At 41.4% G+C, this 21811-nt stretch overlaps 1 protein-coding gene across 2 annotated transcripts in view; it reads right to left on the bottom strand.

Moving 5' to 3' along the window:
• The window catches only part of cdkal1 (CDK5 regulatory subunit associated protein 1-like 1), a 231760-nt gene that overhangs the window by 113762 nt on the left and 96187 nt on the right, over positions 1 to 21811 (bottom strand). For both annotated transcript variants that reach the window (XM_059567198.1, XM_059567199.1), the window contains exon 8: positions 2412 to 2515. In XM_059567198.1, coding sequence (XP_059423181.1) covers positions 2412 to 2515 — 104 coding nt within the window. The remainder of the gene's footprint in view (positions 1 to 2411; positions 2516 to 21811) is intronic.

The raw sequence follows: 21811 nt of genomic DNA, 5'->3' as shown, positions 1-21811 counted from the left end.
GAGCCACGAGACACGACTGAAACGTCCAGCTGATCATCTAGATCAGTGGTTCCCAAACTTTTCCATTCCACGACCCACCTAGACAAGTGTAATCTATTTCATGACCCACCACAATATTTGAGGAAAAAAAAGGTTGATATTACTTTAAGCCTAATCTTACTTAAAAGTTTGATGACAGAAATGAAGTATTTAAGAAAAAAAAACTTTTTATTTTAGAGTAGGCCTACACCTGAAAAAAATCACTATTAATATTTAAGTTTTAATTTTTGTTTACAGACTTTAGAATATGTAGTGTCCATAAAAACGTTAAACAGGCTCACTCCAGTGAACTGTAATCTGCGCTGCTGTGTTTTGTTGCAGAAAATGCATTCACGATCCTTCCGTGTGTGTCGGTGAGAACGGAGCACAATCCAACACTTTTTTTAGAAAAAGCATAAGAAGCAAAGCAGAACTATCTAAAACTGTTTGGAGATTAAAATAATTGTGAAATAGGTAAAAAATAATAATAAACATGTGTCTCGTTTTAAATAAACAAAAAAAAAAAAAACTGGATGACATTAAGTTCAGGCAGAAATTTATTTTAGCAATGGTTAAATTAATGTTCAGCAATATCTTCAAAAGATTTCTGAACTTTGGCAAATTTTTCTCTAAAAAGAGATGATACGTCAAGGAGTATTGCATTATTTTTTTGTGCATTTTGTTATGTGGAAATGTTTAAATCTTGTAGTGTTACAATTAACCCTGCGTTTGTGCACTGCTCACCCTGTACATGTGAAATGCTTTTTACAAACCGTTTCCCGAACGAAAAAAGTGCACAGAGCTCAAACGGACGATAGAAATGAATGAACATGGCCTACCTGAAACCGTTTTCGTAACATTTGTTTTCTGGTGTATGCAATCTCATGCGGAATATAGTGTATTGAAGTGAGCAAGTTTTTCTCTTTTAATAATGCGGACCGATTGAACCTTTTAATGACATTGCTCTGAGACCTTCACTGTTATTACAACTCGTGCGCGCCCGCGCTTCAAAACACGCAAAGCACGCGGACTTAATTGCAATTCGAAAATCACACTAAGGATATTGCAGTCCTTATTAATGTTGGTGGGCTATATCATTGTGACGAGTGGGTTCCCGGTTCCCGCCTCCTCCTTCCCGTGATTGAGAAGTTTTTAATGTGTTAGACTGGTGCCGAAGCCTGGGAGGAAGGAGGGACGCGCTGCCGAAGATCCCTCGGCACTGAGGTGAATCCGCAGTGCCATCGAGCAGGGCGAAGGAGGATGCTCGAGGCGGTGGGCTGGAGTGAGTTGCCGGGGAGACGGACGCTCCTCTTTTGTATCCTTCCGATCTCCTCCGTGGTTCTCGAGACTGGTGAGTCGAGCAGGTGTCGCTCAATTCCAATCACTCCACCGGCCTCGCACCGTTCCCACTCGTCACTTTCGTGCAGCCCTAGACTGAACTGTGTGTGTGTGTGTCATTGAAACGCAAATTTAGCTGCAGCCAAGTGACTTTGTGCGACCCACCTTGTTCCATTCTGTGACCCACAAGTGGGTCGCGACCCACAGTTTGAAAACCCCTGATCTAGATCATCCACTAACTGACCTTTACAACCGGATTCATTTATATATTTACTTCACAATAATAATAATAAATGAATGAATAAAGTAGAAGGAAGTGCATCGCTCAGTGGTATGAATGTCCATGATGTGGAGTGGATGTGTGACTGTGTGTGACAGGTGTGTGGTTCTCTCAGGAAAACATGTCAGTGTGAAGCAGCAGCTGAAGTCAGAACCGTACCCTCACTCAAACAGAACTAGCTCTGTTCACACAGCTTGGCTGGAGTGCAGTGTTGGTTCGGTTATGGAAAGCAGTCATCATGATCATTAAAAACTAAATGCTGCATGAAGGAAGCGATGCCATATTACCCACTGATCTGTTCTGAGAGAAGCATGACAGGAGACTGGAGACGAACACTAACACTGGCACATTCTAAACAAAGCTCCATATTCACATGACCAAGGGTTTATGCTGGCATGTTGTTTCATCGCTCTCACACAGACACTGCCACCAGCTTCATCTCATGAGGACACTCGTCCAGATGACCAGTGCTCTGCAATCATTCACCATGAGGCTTGATGTTACACTGCAGAGTCATCACTACAGGAGGGTGCACATATAAAACAGCACCACACACAGATAAGAGCTTCTGATTGGCTGAGAAGAGTCTGTGTAAAACAACAGAAGAGATTTTACACTGATCTCTGTCAGCTCATGATCTTCGGTACTCGAGTATTAATACAACTAAACACGTACATGTCATTTGGCACTACAGTAAATGTTAGACAGACGTTCGTATGCTCTGACTGCAGGACAGATGATATGGATCATCAGAGGGGTCAGAGGTCAGACTCACCCTGGAATGACTGTCGGGCTCTCTCCACCAGCTCCTCGATGGGGTAACTGGCCAGGTCTCCCCGGGCATGTTTGGTTTTGCAGTACGTGCAAGCGTTCAGACAGCTGTGGGAGAGAGAGAGAGAGGATCATAATCACCAGGATATACATCAGCACACATACACATGCCTGAACACTGAGGATTGGCTCCAGATGAACCTCCTGTGCACGTCAGATTTCACTAACAAAACCAACAGAAGTTATGCTTTGCATAAATAACTTAATTTAAGGAACATTAAGCTGCTTTTGTTCTTTTGATTTTGCTGTGAAATAGGACCTGGATCTGGAGTCTCACTGCATCATTAGACGTGTTCATTTTGTTAATGAAAACCATGACTAAAATTAGTAATTGACAAACGTTTCCATTCCATGACAAAGACGAGACGACACTCACATCACTAAACACTAACTCTGACCATCAGTTTTCATGCTTGCGGTTGCCAGATTCTTAAATCCCCCAATCAGAGTCTCTCTCTTATAAACAGCCAGTGTTTTACTTTATCTTTCTGATCTGAAAACATCCACAAACATGTAAGCATTAGTTTCTCTCTACTGAGATCATCTTCTGATATGAAAGTGTCATCCAGTCAGTGTGTTTATTCACATGGCTTTCTGTGCTGTTAGCGGAGACTAAATCTTGCATTAGACCTGCTCACTGATGAACTGTAATGAATCCAAACACAACAATTTTACTAGACTAACATCCTTAGACTTTTACTCCGCTAAAACTAAAGAACAGGATAGGGGGACTAAAAAAATCATTTGTGACCCGGGAGCACAACAGTGGTCTTAAGTCACTGGGGTATATTTGTAGGAATAGCCAAAAAAAAAAAAAAAAAAAAAAACTTGTTTGGGTCAAAATGATACATTTTTATTTTATGCCAAAAATCATTAGGATATTAAGTAAAGATCAAGTTCATGAAGATATTTTGTAAATTTCCCACCTTAAGTAAATATATTTAAACTATTTATAATTAATATATTAATATATTTTTGATTAGTAATATGCATTGCTAAGAACTTCATTTGAACAACTTTAAAGATGATTTTCTCAATATTTAGATTTTTTTGCTCCCTCAGATTCCAGATTTTCAAATAGTTATATCTCAGACAAATATTGTCCTCCTAACAAACCAGACATCAATGGAGAGATGATTTATTCAGCTTTCAGATGATACATACATCTGTTTCGAAACATTGACCCTTATACCTGCTTTTGTGCTCCAGGGTCACATTTAACAGGACTGAAAGGAAGACTGAATTTGTTGATAATGAAAATGCATTGGGATCAGCATTCATAGATATTCTGAACTCTGTTGGGGTTAGACGACACGTGTCAGGACCTCAATGATTCTTACTGTCGAAATCATACTCTAGATACGGGATCCTCAAATCTGGCCCAGGGATCCACTTTCCTGCAGAGTTTAGCTCTAACCCTAATCAAACACACCAGATCATGCTAATCAATGTCTTCAGGATCATCAGAAGATCAGAGTTAGATGGGATTGATTAGGGCTGGAGATAAACTCTGCAGAGCATTGGCCGTCCAGGACGAGATCTGAGGAACCCTGCTCTAGATTTAACACTGTCAGATGGAAATGCTGCTTTAACACAACCAGTATTGGATAAAGAGCTATCTTTATAAAGGTGACTTGACTGAATTAAAAGTATCCACCACTTTACTCCTCACTGGGCCAGACAACAGCAAAACACAGAAAACAGCACCAATGGAAGTCAAAGCCCTACCTAAACTTAAGTTTGTTGTTTTCTTTCACACGTTTGGCTGAGAGGTAAAGAGTCTGTTATCTATGCATTTCTGAGCACTGATCGATAAGTGTCTGACAGGACGTTTAGCTGTTTGTTTGCTGATGGAGCTCCAGCAAGAGCTGAGCGGACAGGAGCTCTGAGCCTGGAGCGTGTATGGCCTTTCATCAGCGCTCCTTCACACAGCTATAGAGCCGAGTCAGGAGCGTCCAGGACCTCAGAGGAGAGAGTCAGGAGCGTCCAGGAGCTCAGAGCAGAGAGTCAGGAGCGTCCAGGAGCTCAGAGCAGAGAGTCAGGAGCGTCCAGGACCTCAGAGGAGAGAGGAGCGTCCAGGAGCTCAGAGATGAGAGTCAAGAGCATCCAGGAGCTCAGAGCCGAGAGTCAGGAGCGTCTAGGAGCTCAGAGGAGAGAGTCAGGAGCGTCCAGGAGCTCAGAGCCGAGAGTCAGGAGCGTCCAGGAGCTCAGAGCCGACAGTCAGGAGCGTCCAGGAGCTCAGAGGAGAGAGTCAGGAGTGTCCAGGAGCTCAGAGCCGAGAGACAGGAGCGTCCAGAAGCTCAGAGGAGAGAGTCAGGAGCGTCCAGGAGCTCAGAGGAGAGAGTCAGGAGTGTCCAGGAGCTCAGAGCCGAGAGTCAAGATCGTCCAGGAGCTCAGAGATGAGAGTCAAGAGCGTTCAGGAGCTCAGAGATGAGAGTCAAGAGCATCCAGGAGATCAGAGCCGAGAGTCAGGAGCATCCAGGAGAACAGAGCCGAGAGTCAGGAGCGTCCAGGAGCACAGAGCCGAGAGTCAGAAGCGTCCAGGAGCTCAGAGCCGAGAGTCAGAAGCGTCCAGGAGCTCAGAGCCGAGAGTCAGGAGCATCCAGGAGCACAGAGCCGAGAGTCAGGAGCATCCAGGAGCTCAGAGCCGAGAGTCAGGAGCATTCAGGAGCTCAGAGCCGAGAGTCAGGAGCGTCCAGGAGCTCAGAGCCGAGAGTCAGGAGCGTCCAGGAGCTCAGAGCCGAGAGTCAGGAGCGTCCAGGAGCTCAGAGATGAGAGTCAGGAGCGTCCAGGAGCTCAGAGGAGAGAGTCAGGAGCGTCCAGGAGCTCAGAAGAGAGTTAGGAGTGTCCAGGACCTCAGAGACGAGTCAGGAGCGTCCAGGAGCTCAGAGGAGAGAGTCAGGAGCGTCCAGGAGGTCAGAGGATAGAGTCAGAAGCTCAGAGGAGAGAGTCAGGAGCGTCCAGGAGCTTAGAGACGAGTCAGGAGCATCCAGGAGCTCAGAGACGAGTCAGGAGCGTCCAGGAGCTCAAAGGAGAGAGTCAGAAGCATCCAGGAGCTCAGAGGATAGAGTCAGGAGCTCAGAGGAGAGAGTCAGGAGCGTCCAGGAGCTCAGAGACGAGTCAGGAGCGTCCAGGAGCTCAGAGGAGAGAGTCAGAAGCATCCAGGAGCTCAGAGGATAGAGTCAGGAGCTCAGAGGAGAGAGTCAGGAGCGTCCAGGAGCTCAGAGACGAGTCAGGAGTGTCCAGGAGCTCCGAGGAGAGAGTCAGGAGCGTCCAGGAGCTCAGAGGAGAGAGTCAGGAGCGTCCAGGAGCTCAAAGGAGAGAGTCAGGAGCATCCAGGAGCTCAGAGCCGAGAGTCAGGTGCGTCCAGGAGCTCAGAGAGAGTCAGGAGCGTCCAGGAGCTCAGAGATGAGAGTCAAGAGCGTCCAGGAGCTCAGAGCCGAGAGTCAGGAGCGTCCAGGAGCTCAGAGGAGAGAGTCAGGAGCGTCCAGGAGCTCAGAGCCGAGAGTCAGGAGCATCCAGGAGCTCAGAGCCGAGAGTCAGGAGCATCCAGGAGCTCAGAGCCGAGAGTCAGGAGCGTCCAGGAGCTCAGAGGAGAGAGTCAGGAGTGTCCAGGAGCTCAGAGCCGAGAGTCAGGAGTGTCCAGGAGCTCAGAGCTGAGAGTCAAGATCATCCAGGAGCTCAGAGATGAGAGTCAAGAGCGTCTAGGAGCTCAGAGGAGAGAGTCAGGAGCGTCCAGGAGCTCAGAACCGAGAGTCAGGAGCGTCCAGGAGCTCAGAGCCGAGAGTCAGGAGTGTCCAGGAGCTCAGAGCCGAGAGTCAGGTGCGTCCAGGAGCTCAGAGATGAGAGTCAGGAGCGTCCAGGAGCTCAGAGACGAGTCAGGAGCATCCAGGAGCTCAGAGCCGAGAGTCAGGAGCATCCAGGAGCTCAGAGGAGAGAGTCAGGAGCGTCCAGGAGCTCAGAGCCGAGAGTCAGGAGCGTCCAGGAGCTCATAGACGAGTCAGGAGCATCCAGGAGCTCAGAGGTGAGAGTCAGGAGCGTCCAGGAGCTAATAGGAGAGAGTCAGGAGCATTCAGGAGCTCAGAGAAGAGTGTCATGAGCGTCCAGGAGCTCAGAGGAGAGAGTCAGGAGCGTCCAGGAGCTCATATAAGGAGCTTCTCCTTCCTGAAGCGCTGTGAGCGGAGCTGAGCCACGTCTGTGAGCCTCATTACAGCTCCTGAAGCTCAACACAGTTTAACACAAACACACAACCACATCATGTGTAGACATTGATGAACACGCTTACATCTGCTCCAGTCTACCCTCATCACTGCTCATTTAGTCTTCATTTAGTCCTGTGTCAAATCTCCTTTTAGTTTTGACCATGTCAAATTTTCTTTTACCATAGGCTTTTATTTCTTTGTCTTTTGTTTTCCAGTTTTACCAACGTCTGGTAAATTTTAGTCTAGTTTCAGCAAGTGCACACTTTGTCATATTTTAGTCATTCTGACAATCACAATTATTTTATGGTGATTTGAGAATCAGAACTCTTGCACTTTCACAAATCGGCACACATCCAGAGAACGTAGACTTAAACACATGATTTATTGATCTCATCGTTTCCTGATTGATTATCTGGAATATAATCACACTCTCTACATTAGAAAAACAAAAACAGTGAAATTCCTGACATTAATTCCAATAACTACCAATTATATTCTTGTCTTTCTATTAAAACAACAAAAAAACTTTTTTGAAGGAGATCTGATGCAAATTTAGCAGCAAATAGCGCAAACGTCCACCTGAACCATCACAGAACACAGAGCGAGGCCAAGCGGCATTCTGGGTAATCCTGCTTACACAGATCCAGGAGAATGTTGCGTCAGTAGTAATAGAGCGAGAGATAATGAACAGAGATGGCTGACAGTAAGTGCAGCGCTTGAAGGGTTTGAAGTGTATTTCAGTCATGTTACAGGATCCCAGGACCGGTCAGAGCTGCACTTTCTCTGCGTTCATCACACCAGCACCAGACGCTTTAATCCACACGTCCATCTGAGCTGAGATTCATGCACACTTCAGCAGATCTACAGCCTTCAGTGCATCATTGTGTATTAATGCAGGTGCTGCGTGATCTCATTATCGATAGATCCACAAGCGCAGGAACAAGACACTTGCCATCACCAGGAGCTCTGGGTTTCTGCAGGTGTATATTAAAGTATATTAAAGACTTTCTGCTCTGATTTAAAACCTTTTTAGGCCTTGCTTAATCTGAGGAATGGCAAATCAAGACTTTTTAGGACGCTCAGAAACACACCACAAGATCTGTTGATAGCAGCTAGTGCCACACTTGTAGAGCTCCTCAACGAGTCTGAACACTGGATATCGAGGGAGCTGACACAACTATAGCTAGAGGTCGACCGATGTATCGGTTTTGCGGGTTGTGTCCGTTGCTGGAGCGGGGTCAGGGTTCATTATACAGTGTGAGAGCGGCCTCTAGTGGCTGAATCACTGACAGCACGAGCCGTGTGTTTAGACAGGGAATAGAATTGTAACATTTTCATCTAAACATTTGTCTTTCTGTGGCTCTAATAAAGTCTGTATACTTCATTTATAGAATTATAATATAGATCGCTCTTTCAGTTTGCTCCATTTTTCAAACACTGAACTTCAAACTCTTTGCCTCACTGTTCATTCTTGAAGTAAACTTGTGTCCGTTTGGTGAATAAATAAACTGTTTTAGACCGCTGCTGAAGTTGAACGAGACCCCTCCGGAGTGTGTGAGTGTGTGTGTGACACTGGTGAGTTCTCCTGGACTCAGCGCTGCTCTTTTATTCTGATTAGATAATCATTAAGTGTTCAATAAAAGAAGCAGTTAAAGTATGAGTATACATTGTGCTGGGATAATCGTAGGGCTCTATGATTTCTGTGACGCAGAAAATGCGGACGGAGTTCAGTCATATAAACAGAATTCACAGTTTAATGCGGAATGTCACGGAATTTGATCAAATTTAAAATAAATGAATCAAAAGTAGGTCATTACACAAATCAAATCACAATATGGACTAGTATCTGTAACTATTAAGCCGCAAAATTCGATTAAAATTTGAATCCTGCATGTTCTGCGCGTCTCTGTTAATGAATTGCGCAGATGTGCGGTTTACACACACGCACACACACAGAAACGTCTGTGTTGATCGTGGTGATTTCAGCGTCTGTCGCCTCACTAAATGAGGACATAAACACATGAACAACATCTCCAGAACTGCTCTGAGAATCACTTCATGAGCATCTGACCGTATGATTTGAGCAAAACTAGCATTGTATCACATACACAGAACTGTAAAGGTGTTCATGGCAACCCGTCAAAATAAAAGTCTGGTTTGATTTTCAGTAGAACGTTCATAGCCTACTACTAAATAGAATCAAACATTTTTTAAGGAAAAAACACACAATATTTCTTCCATGTTTTAACTGTAATAAAGTAAATCCCATTTGTTTGCAAAACAACAAAAAAATTTGCTTAATTTTCAGTAATTAAAAGATAAATTATGTTAATGTAAAAAAATGTAAATAAACAACACAGAATTTTTTAGGGGAAAAGTCATAAGGCTTCTTTAAGAAAAAAAAGAAAAAGAAAGTTGTTGCATGCATTCAAATAATTAGACATGCTAAAACACAAAATTTGGTGGTAAGATAATGGTGATAAAAAATAAAACATTTCATAGTGCCATAAACAATTTTTGTTAAACTTTTATTAAATTGATGTGACAATCATGATCAATGATTTATAAGTTTTATGGTTTTAATTAATTAGACTTGCTTTTTGATAAATAAACTTTCATTTAAATATTAAAATAGTGGGGGGGGGGGGGGGGGGGGCAGAAAAATTAAAACAGAAATAACAGAATTTGGAAAAAAAATAAGAGATTTCATAGGCCCCTATTAAAGTGTGGTGATTTCAACATTTACTATTACTATTATTATTATTACTACTACTACTAGTATGGTTCAGGTCATTTTTATTTTTTTAAAGCACTATTTTAGTTTTTGTTCACTAACAATTTTTAAAACTATCGGTTAATTATTCAGTATCGGTTAGTGTGGTCCAAACTAGCTATCGGTATCGGCAAAATCCACTCGGTCAACCACTAACTACAACTCTTTAGTGCACAAAAGTAAAACAAACAATATCCTTAACATCCACTGTTACTATGTATTATTACAGCTATGAACTGCAAAATAAATGTACCAAAGGGTGGAGTTTAATTCACTAAAGCTTTGACATTAACCCTCTGGAGTCGACAAACACGGATACGTGTTTTGTGGCATCTTCTCCTGATAACCTCATAAAACTTAGATTACACTTTTTTGATCGTACAGATAAGAGCAATACATCAATTGAAACTGTAAAGGGTCTAGTTTTCTTTGTGTAAAGACATAAAACTTTGTGAACAACTTGGTCTGCGGTGATCATTTAGACACGCGTCATAAAAATGAACTGTAACTCAGTGAATACTCAACGAAGAGACATGAGAGATATATCTATAGAAAGCCTGACATGTCTACTTTTAAACTAAAAAACTGCCGAAAACAGATATTCTGTGATAAAGTAATCCATATGAAAACAACGCGATGTCCGTTTTTCACGTCTCTCTTCATTATATCTAATGTGACCACGCCCTCGCGCTGAACGCTCTATTCAAATTTTAATGTTTCACTGAAGCTTGAATACGCCCACACAACAGAAGACAACACAGCCATACTGTTCTTCAAGTTCTTTTTATTTTACTGTTTGCTTCGCGATGAGAGGAATAAGATATAATTCACCCCAAAAAGATGTGGTGTGATGTGATGTGGTTGAGGATTTGAGATTTGGATTTCCTCAGAAAAAAAAAGAATGAAGTGAGTGAGTGACGTGACATTCAGCCAAGAATGGTGACCCATACTCAGAATTCATGCTCTGCATTTAACCCATCCAAAGTGCACACACACAGCAGTGAACACACACACACTGTGAACACGAGATTCAAACCCACAATCCTAGGGTTAGGAGTCAAACTCTCTAACCAATAGGCCACGACTCCCCCAAATGAATGAAGCACTTTATTCAGCAGAGATCATAAACATGAATAAGTCTCTTTAGTATTAACCCTCTGGAGTCTAAGGGTATTTTTGGGGCCTGGAGAAGTTTTGTCATGCCCTGACATTTGTGCTTTTTTCAGTTTCTTATAAATATCTAAATTGCTAAAGTCTAATCTCACTGTAATCAGCACAAACTGGGCTATAATAATATGTGAGCAGCATGTATGTACATTATTGTGTTTTTGAGAAAAAAAAATGTTATGCGTGGTTAGTGAAAAACTAAAAATGTTAAAACACTTGAATAAGGCAATAAAACACATACAGAACAATGGTTCCCGGGATTTTTGAGAACTGGAGCTTGTAGCCTAAAATTTTTCTTTCTAAATTATGTGAAAACTTACAGAAAACAATATATTGATATAAATTTTATAAGACACTTTTTGTTGGTAAAAGTCATATGCGAGTAGGCGTCAACTATCATGAATATCATTGTGATTTACACCTGAGAAGACAAAGGCCTGCATAATGAGCTGCATAATGAGCTGCATAATGAGCTGCATAATGAGCTGCATAATGAGCTGCGTAATGAGCTGCGTAATGAGCCATTCAGTCATCTGTGTCACTGAGAGGGAGGAGTTACAAGAAAGAATGTGAGGACAAAATAAATTATATAATTTTATGTTTGTTAGGAACAACAAAAGCTGACTTTCAAAGCTGAATTTTTTAACATCATTACTCGGCACACACACTGATTTTCTACAAAAAAAAAAAAAATTATATATATATATATATATATATATATATATATATATATATATTGTTATTAGTATCATTATTATTATTATTATTATTAATATTTTTTTATGAATTGAAAGAACAGCATTGTTTGTTACATTTGTTACTGTTACATTTATTTGTTACATTTATATTATTTATATCAAGCTTTTGAATGGTATAGTATTGCATATTGTTATTGAAACTTAATAATATTTCACTTGATTATACATTTAGTCAGGAATTATAGTTTGGAAAAAGTCTAACTAGTAAAACGTTTACACGTTATGTGAAAACTAGTACAAGTATATAAATAAATAAAGAGAGACTTACTCATGTTTATGATCTCTGCTGAATAAAGTGCTTCATTCTTTTTTTCTGAGGAAATCCAAATCTCAAATCCTCAACCACATCACATCTTTTTGGGGTGAATTATGTCTTATTCCTCACATCGCGAAGCAAACAGTAAAATAAAAAAAACTTGAACAGTCTCGCTGCTTTTTCTTCTGTTATGGGCGTATTCAAGCCGCGCGCTTCAGTTTGAATCTGAATAGAGCGTTCAGCGCGGGGCGTGGTCACATTAGATATAATGAAGGGAGACATGAAAAACGTCATGACATGAAAACATGATGACATCGCGTTGTTTTCATATGGATTACTTTATCACAGAATATCTATTTTCGGCAGCAACATGTTCACATTTTACTATAGTTCCTGACTAAATGTATAATCAAGTGAAACATTATGAAGCTTCATTCACATAATTAAATGTTTCACAATACCAGTTTTTTTATTTTTTATTTTTTATGTTCTATTATTATTATCTACCATTGTTATTATTCTTTTATGTTCAATATATACTTTGAAAATGCCAGGTATGTGATGTTCATTTACACATTTCTACATGACACAATACCAGTCAAAAGCTTTTGAACATTACGATTTTTCCTGTTTTCTAAAGAACTGAACTTCTGCTCACCAGGCCTGCATTTATTTGATCCAAAATACATAGTTACATTTCCTAAAGCAGTAATATTGTGAAATATTTTTACTATTTAAAATAACTGCTTTCTATTTGAATACAAGTAACAATTTAATTTATTCCTGTGATCAAAGCTAAATTTTCAGCATCATTACTCCAGTCTTACTCCAAGTGTAACAATATACTGTACACTATACCATTCAAAAGCTTGGAATCAGTATATATAGAATTTAAGACTTTTATTTAGCACATACATGATAAATACAATAATCATGTAACAAACTATGCTGTTCTTTCAATTCACCAAAACAGAAATAAAATAAAAATGTGTGTGTATGTGTTCACGGTGTGTGTGTTCACTGCTGTGTGTTTGCACTTCGGATGGGTTAAATGCAGAGCACAAAACTTCACTTTTCACTAACTTCTCCAGGCCCCCAAACCCCCTATACCTCTGAGGGTTAGCAACAGAAGATAGGGGAAGAGTTTTCTCCTCCTTGTTGAATTCGGTTTATTCTGCTCTCATAACTATACAATGTTTTAGCATTAGCATTCATCATTGTTCTCTGCTCCTGTGACCCGTCAGAACAGAGCTGAAACCCGGTTGAGGTCGTTCTGCTCTATTCTCACGGATAAACAGCTCATTGATGAGGCTCCAGAGGTTCAGTTCTCTCCACACAGACGACACAGAATATCAGAGTCTGATTAGACACCTGCAGTAAATAACTTCTTAATTACTTCTGCTGAAAGCTGCTCGCCGCGGCTGCGTGTGCCTGTCATTAATTACACCAGCGATACATACGGACAATATACTTCATCACAGCGCGGGGCTAACGGGCCCCTGGTGAGACTAACCCGCTTTACTCTTTGTTACCTGTTCAACAGTCCTGTGACAGAAAGACAATGCTGAGAGCTCCCCGGACGCTCCCCGCTCCCTCCATTTATTAATCTGAGCCCCGCAAGTGAGACGCAGCAAAATTACGCTGACCCCCGCCAGCGAGCAGACGCCCATGAGGACGGGTCAGACACGATAACAGCTCACAGGAGCGCGGTGAGATGGGGGCTTGTTTGGGGTTTACTTAAGAGCGTAATTAAAGAAGTTTGAAACGAGTAGCACAGCTCTGCCAGCGGTTCATCATTGTGTTTGAAGGACGGAGGAAAGTCAGCAGACAAAGCCTCAGATAGAGACAAAAACTGATCCACACTGCAGTGCTACGACACTCAGAACCTTTGCAGAACATCACTGAAGAATCAAACAGCTATAGGAGAGGGTTTTCCTCAACCAACTGCAGAAACACAGGAAAAACCTCAAGCAGTATTCACAGAGGGCCGTCTGAAAGACTGAAAGACGAATGAACAAAGAGCCGAGTTTGTCTTCAGTGTCTGCAGGGAATCTGAGAGATGCATTATGTTCTTCTCCATTAATTGGACCCAGTTTATAAGAGTAACTTTTATTAAGAGCAGAGCAGGCTGAGCTAAAAGACAAAGCTGTATAAATGGACTGTCAACATCCATGTCCAAGTGATCAAGCAGATCATATGGGCAGAGAAGAGACTAAGACTGTAAACAATCAGACACATGGAGCATAGCCCAAAGTAAAACACAAGGCAAAACAGGACAGTTTGAGGAAAGGTTCCAGGTGCTCTCCGATCTGAAGCAGGAAGAGCTCTTCAATGATGTTTGGCTCAGTTCTAGATGCTCTGTGTGTGTTTGTGTTTTCCTCTCTTACTCCCAAACAGCACATTCAATCCCTAACGGAGGACATTCAAGCATCTCGGTGATGCTTCATTTGCTGACAGCTTTGTCTTCACCGTATTCTTTGTATTTGTGTCACTGAAGTAATCTCAGGTTTTCCATAACGGCATGTTTACCGTCCCCAACACCATCGTACGCGTGCAGGTTTAGCTCTTACTACTTTCCTGCAGTTGCCAAAGCTCTTGAATGCTCCTACAATAACCCTGAAACAGGTGACTAATCAAACACAAGTAAATGAATGAAAGTGATCAGGCAAATCATTGTTTCAGGTTCGGTTCAAGTAGACATCCTCACATTCACTTACTGTTCAACTTCACACTCAAATTATCAGACTGTTAATATTATCTGTAGTAAATAAAATTATCTTTGCTATTGGATTCAGTAAAGAGAGCTTTGGCTTGGCTTTGAATGGCTGGCTTCCCCATTTGGACTGTAGAGATGGTAACATTAGGAGAGGATGGATGACCGCTGTACGAGCTCATGCTGACCAAACGTACAGCCAGTGATCATCCAGACGGCCTGTGAATGAAGACCCTCTCTACCTCAGTAGAGGTACACGCTCCACAGCTGCTGGCCATCGTCACAGACTGACTGGTGAATCCTTCATCTGTGCTGAGCTCATGACCCAATCTCACAATAAACCCCACCGCATTCATAACAGCAGGAATAACTGCCTCGTATTCCCAGGTCAGCCGCGAGTCTTAAAGAGCTATTGTTTGCTGTCATCCGGCATCACCTCAGGGAATAGAGCTGTCCGACAGCAGAATCATTCAGAGAGCAGCCGTCCCTCCAGGGGCCCGAGGGCCCGAACATCAGGGGACGACACACACACGCTACAAGACTACAATACCTGCTCATCTACATCAGCACACACAGAGAAACCCTGCCCTAGTTCTTCTCAAACACATGAGAAACTACTGCCAACAGCATGAGCTAAACCGTTTGGCCCCGGAAACAATGAACATAAATAATCCACTGAACAGGATTGTGAGATAATCCCTGAAAAATGGAGACGGAGCCTAACGGAGATGAAGATCCCTAACGCTCAGATTCATTCTGCTGCCCTGAGCAACACAGAACAAAACAGATCATATCATCAATCTCACAAAGCCACACATCAGACTACAGGCGTCTTCAGAGCCAATTCCTGACCTCAACACACACTCACTCACACACACACACACACACACACTACATTCAGACGCACCATTATCCTTCATATTATAAGCTTCACAGGCAAAACACATCAGGTACCATTTGTGAATTAGTTTATTATATTCACAACAGTCATAACATATTTAGATTATTGAGCATTTTTTTGTGCCCCCTTATCTTGAGTTTGGGAGTCATTCTTGTTAATTTTGGTGGTACTGTTGCCCCAAACCCCTATTCACAGACTCCCACTCATGTGTGTGTTATATAGAGTATAAACTGCCACATTCAGTGTCATTAAAGGGGTGGTAGATTGCGATTTCACTTTAACTTTAGATAGTGTGTAATGTCGCTGTCTGAGCATAAATGATACCTGTGTAAAGTGATGACGCTGAAAGTTCAAAGCAAACGGAGATAGAGTTTACATTGGATTTATTGGTGATGTCACAGACCCAGAAATGTACATAAAACATGTTTTGCTGCGGTGGAGAATAGGAAGAGTTTGAGTGGTTTGAGCCCCTGTCCTGTTGAGGTCCGGTCTACCCTCGGTCTGCGAATTCTTCCGAGGGAAGAGGTGTGCGATATGAATATTTCTGACTGTGGACGATAAAAATGAAAAAACAACAAAAAAAACCCTTTTGTTTTATACGTTTTATTTGCAAATAATACCATTTAAGTACAATTTAGTTGTTTACTGTTAGATTTGATTTAAGGTATATTTTGACCCCTACAGTAGGTGTTTATTTGTTTAGTTGTTTTTTTTTTTACTTCCATAATAATTTGGAAAGGGGGCACAACAACACAGTTCTGTTTAGGACACACATTGGCCAGCAGTGGCCCTGCATACATTAACATCCCCAGTGACCCTCTCATGGGACACTGCACTTATTCACAAAAGTAAAAAAAAATTGCATTTGCTTTAAAGCCCTTCTGGTTATTTAAATGTTTTATTTGTGTGCTGTTCAGACATGCGCTTTCTCTCTCTCTCTCCCTCTCTCTGAGCACACACAAAGCATGCGCATGAAGACGAAAAACCCTTCAAACAGCGCCTGATTACTGAAATAAGTTATGTTTTGTTTGAATACTGTCAAAAACAGAAGGTTTATGTATAGCCTCAGATGGTTATGTCTAAAATGAAACTAAACAACTGAAATTAACAGATGCATGTCTGTATATTAGATACGTGCAGGTCTTAAAGGGACAGTAGGCTACATGCTGTCGACTGTAATTAAAGGGATAGTTCACCCTAAAATGTCATTTCTGTCATTGTGTATTCACTCACATGTTGTCCCAAACCTACAGTATATTCATTTTTTTCTTGTGCTGCAGACAAAAAAAGATTGAAGAAGCTGATAACCAAACCGTTGCTGGTGCACATTAACTTTGATAGTAGGGGAAAAATACTCTGGAAGTCACTGTGAACCAGCAACTGTTTGGTTTTCACCTTCTTTCAAAATAAAGTTTATGTTTAGCAGAAGAAGAAAACTCATTTAGGTTTAAAACTATTTCTGTGTGGGTACATGAAGATATAAAAACAAAACACTAACCTATTTTAATTTTGGGGTGAATTACTCCTTTAAAGTTAATAAAACACCAAACACAAATAGAAAAATCAATCAATACTCTTGACTGAAAAACTTTGATCCTATTAAAGCAACAGTTTTAATGTACATTGTGTTTTATTTTTACTTTGTTAATTTTTTTTGAATGCTCCTGCTAAATACTATTGTACCTGCAAAACACTATTTTATTTGTGTATTATGTGTATTTGTAATGTGTATCTTTGTTCTATTTATTTCTTCTTTTTTTTATAAATAAAGATAAAATAATGACAAAGATTTTTATCTTCTCCCACTTTGGCCTACATATCCGCCATACTTTTTCATATTTTGTTACCTTAATGTAACAAGCTTTGTCTTTTTTACAGGGATATTAGTTATAATGCTCAAAAAGCTCGCAAAATAAAAAACAACATGACAAACTATCATGATAAAATCATGATATTTCTAAAAGAAAAATTGTTGTCATTGTCATTTTTGCCATATTGTACAAACAAATACACCCTACTCATCTCCACAACCATCACCCAACCATGCTACTGTTTAAATTGTTTTAACTTTAAACCTGTTGGTAGCTTTAAAGGCCGTGTTGCAGGGTTAATTTTTCAACGAATTTGTGCAATTTGCTTGTTGGTAATAAACATTTAAACTGTTATCCATTGTATTTTATGTTGTTGGGTATCACAAAACGGAATATAATATGAATTAAAGCTGCAAGCAGCGATTAACGGGCCCTCGCACCCATGCCCACCGGCAGCGAGTGGCTTTAGTAAAAAGGTGAACGGTGAGAGATATGCATTTAAAGTCATCAATATAAGTGAAATATATCAAAGTATATTCCATATATGTGTCAATCTTCCTGTTGCCAGCAGGTGGCGCTATCATTATAATGGAATATTGGCCTTCAGATATGTTCAGGCCAGGACTCTTATCGAACATGTGAAGTTTGGGGAAGATTGAACATTTTATGCCTGAGTTACAACAACTTCTCTTGTTGTGGCGAGACATCAAACTTTGTCACGGCGCCATGGACACGCCCTTTAACAAAAACTCAAGATCTACACGATTTAACATTGCACAGGCCTTTAGATTTGACTGACCACAAAAAATACATTAATGTCAAAATATTTCTAGGAGAAGTTTGTCGCAGCGCAAAATATGTCACTTCCTGTTGCCAGCAGGTGGCGTTATGACTATGACTGAATATAGGCATGTTGATCAGTTAAGGGCAGAAGTCTTATCTAACATGTGAAGTTTGGGGCAGATTGGACATTGTATGTCTGAGTTACAGCAACTTCCTTTTTCATGGCGAAACATCGAAATTTGTCAGGCCGCCATGGACACGCCCTTTAACGAAACCTCAAGATCTTCGCAATGTAACATCGCAAAGGCCTTTAGATTAAACTGACCAAGTTTGGTGTTGATATGAATAAATCTCTCGGAGAAGTTCGTTAAAGTACAACCCCTGAAAATGGCAAAAACAACACCAATTTTGCAGAGAAAATTAAAAATAACCGACTTCCTGTTGGGAGTCGAATTTCGTACCAAGAGACTTTTTTGTAGGTATTGGTGTGTTACATGTGTATACCAATTTTTGTACATGTAAATGAAACGTAGCTCGAGGTGCATTCCGTTGAAAGTGTATAGGTGGCGCTATCGAGCCATTTTGCCACACCCGATGGAATATTGGCCTTCAGATGTGTTCAGGCCAGGACTCTTATCACACATGTGAAGTTTGGGGAAGATCGGACATTTTATGCCTGAGTTATAACATCTTTTATTCCCATGGCGAGACATATAACTTCGTCACGGCGCCATAGACACGCCTTTTAATGAAAACTCAAGATCTTCACAATTTAACATCGCAAAGGCCTTTAAATTAGACTGACCAAATTTGGTGTTGATCTGTATAAATCTCTAGGAGGAGGTCATTAAAATACAACACATGGAAATGACAAAAATTGCACAAAATTTGCTCATAATATTAAAAATAACCGACTTCCTGTTGGGTTTTGAATTTTGAGTCTTTTTGTAGGTATTGGTGTGTTACATGTGTGTGCCAATTTTCGTGCATGTACGTGAAACATAGCTGGAAGGCTGTTGATTTTTTTTACCATAGGTGGCGCTGTCGAGCCATTTTGCCACACCCTCTTCTGAATCCTATATCAGATGAAAATTTTCACCAGGTTTGACGCCTGTGCAGATTTTCATGAATTTTTGAGCATGTTTAAGCCCTCAAAAATGCGATTCATTTTGGAGAACCGGAAGAATAATAATAAGAAACAGAGCAGATACAATAAGAAGAGATAAACGCTTAAAAACGCCCATATAGCTAGCATGAAGCCTTTTATTTCTAGATGACAAAGACATAGTTTACCAGTTCTACGACACTATGACAAAGGTTACCGGTACTTATCTGAACTAACGTCATGATCACTGCCACTAGATATAAAGAAAACGTTGATTTTTCACTCTGTGCTATCCAATGACAGTAAAAAATAAAATAAATATATGTGTCGTTATTGTGCACTGCTGCTCGTAGACTAGCTCCAGTGCTCATTGCTGCGATGCTAAATGATAGCAACTCACCAGGACACTTCAACTCTCCACTCATTCTCCTCGGACCATGCATTTAATTAGCTTTGACGGACATCAGTTCTTGGCAATTCCTCATTTGCCCTCTGCGGGCCATCAAACATGTTGGCTCTTGCAACCTCTTCCTCATCCCAGTCAGTCGCTATAGTTCTGATGCTGCGTTCCAGGCAGGTTTTTGAGTTCGTAATCACTATTTCATACCACGACTAACAACTTTGTACCATTCCAGGCAAGTAACGCCAAACTTTCTGAGCGCAAGGAAATGTAACTAGATTATTTATTTTACTGCAACATTACATTGACCTAAAATCGTTTTTTCAATGTGTACCACTTGCATAAACACTGCATCCGTAAGCAGTATTATCTATGAACATGAACATTGAATAACTCGATTTTTATTAACATTAACAAAGATTAATAAATTGTGTAATAAATGTATTGTTCATTGTTCATTTATGTTTCGTTAATACATTAATGTTAACAAATGGCATCTTATTGTAAAGTGTTACCATTAATATTTATCCATCATACTGTTGAACTTGACAGTATTTTCTCTCTTGTTATTTCATAAGAGCTTCAAAGAAGACGGAGAAAGCCAGAGTCTTGTGCCCTGCGTTTATCAGTATCAATATTATGCTCGTTGGGTGAAAAAGAAAAGCTCAAAGTAAAAAATCATTTGACTGATATCTTCCCCACCTCAAGGTTTCTATAGATATCACGATATATCGACATTGTGAATTCTTATGGCCACAATAACCGTGACATGAAAAATCTAATATAGTGACAGCTCTTGTGTAGCCTATAGACAGACATTTTTCCAAACATGGACGTGCATGTGGTTGCGGTGCTGTATTAAAGCTTTACTCAGGATAAAACAGTATATTAAAAGCTAACAGAAACAGTAACATTTATAAATAACAGTGTATCTAAAAGTTTGAGACAACAAAAAACAAAAAAAACATACGAGTAAAAGCCATGTTTGCACAGGTTCTGTGCGATCCTCTCTGCATCACAATCGGGCTCAAATTGATAAGCAATATTAATGACACCGTTGTTTAAAATTCAACCGGAGCAAATGCTGCTGAGGTGAAGGGGCGGGACATTTAGACACACATTAGAAGAGGTTTAGCCAATCACAACACACTGGGCTAGCTGACCAATCAGAGCCCATCACCTATTTCTGAGGGAGGGGCTTCATAAAAGCAGGGAATGATCAGCGCGTTTCTCAGAGAAGCGACAGAGCAGTGTGGAATAAAGGTAAATTATGTGAAAAATAATGTTTAAAATAAAACGTAGCATCAACACCTTAAATAATAAATTCTGCTTATCTTATTATTATGATACATTCTGAGTGCACTGTAAGTCGCTTTGGATAAAAGCATCTGCTAAATGCATAAATGTAAATGATAGACTGCACCCATTAAACACAATCAAGCCTAGAAAAAAACAAGTCAACCACACCTTTAAGACTCATTAGATGGACCTAGAGTCAATGTCTGTCAAGCTCATACTAAAGTGATAAATCCCACGAGTAAATATTAAACCCTCTGATAAACGAGCTCGAGAAAACAACTAAACTACGAACTCAAACGAATCTAACGAACTAACTTGAGCTGGTTAGGAGGCATGAACGTCCATCAGGCAGCAGATTGACATCTCGATAGTGTTAGGCTCCTGAGCAGAAACGGACTATTATTGGAGTCATTCTGACCGATTCCAGCATCGTCTCACTATTTCCACCCGTTGAGGCTGCTACAGACAGACAGACGAGCTAACGACCAACTAGTGCTCTTCAGTCACTCAGGATTCAAGTGGAAGAGCAGCAATGAAATACAGAAGAGGAACAGAGGAGTGCAGACCGCAGCCCGAACCACACCACCACCACAGCTAAACTAGGCTAGCACTCTCGCAGGTGTGTGCTAGAGGGGTCAGCGCTAGAGGGGTCAGCGCGAGAGGGGTCAGCGCTAGAGGGGTCAGCGCGAGAGGGGTCAGCGCGAGAGGGGTCAGCGCTAGAGGGGTCAGTGCTAGAGGGGTCAGCGCTAGAGGGGTCAGCGCGAGAGTTCTCAGAGCTAGCGGGGTCAGCGCGAGAGTTCTCAGAGCTAGCGGGGTCAGCGCTAGAGGGGTCAGCGTGAGAGTTCTCAGAGCTAGCGGGGTCAGTGCTAGAGGGGTCAGCGCGAGAGTTCTCAGAGCTAGCGGGGTCAGCGCTAGAGGGGTCAGCGCGAGAGTTCTCAGAGCTAGCGGGGTCAGCGCGAGAGTTCTCAGAGCTAGCGGGGTCAGCGCTAGAGGGGTCAGCGCGAGAGTTCTCAGAGCTAGCGGGGTCAGTGCTAGAGGGGTCAGCGTTAGAGGGGTCAGCGTTAGAGGGGTCAATGCTAGAGGGGTCAGTGCTAGAGGGGTCAGCGCGAGAGGGGTCAGTGCTAGAGGGGTCAGCGCTAGAGGGGTCAGCGCTAGAGTTCTCAGAGCTAGCGGGGT

The sequence above is a fragment of the Carassius carassius genome, chromosome 15, assembly GCF_963082965.1.
Source record: "Carassius carassius chromosome 15, fCarCar2.1, whole genome shotgun sequence".
In the NCBI taxonomy this organism is placed as follows: Eukaryota; Metazoa; Chordata; class Actinopteri; order Cypriniformes; family Cyprinidae; genus Carassius; species Carassius carassius.
The sequence above is the reverse complement of the archived record's forward strand: the minus strand, read 5'-3'. Positions and strand labels throughout refer to the sequence as shown.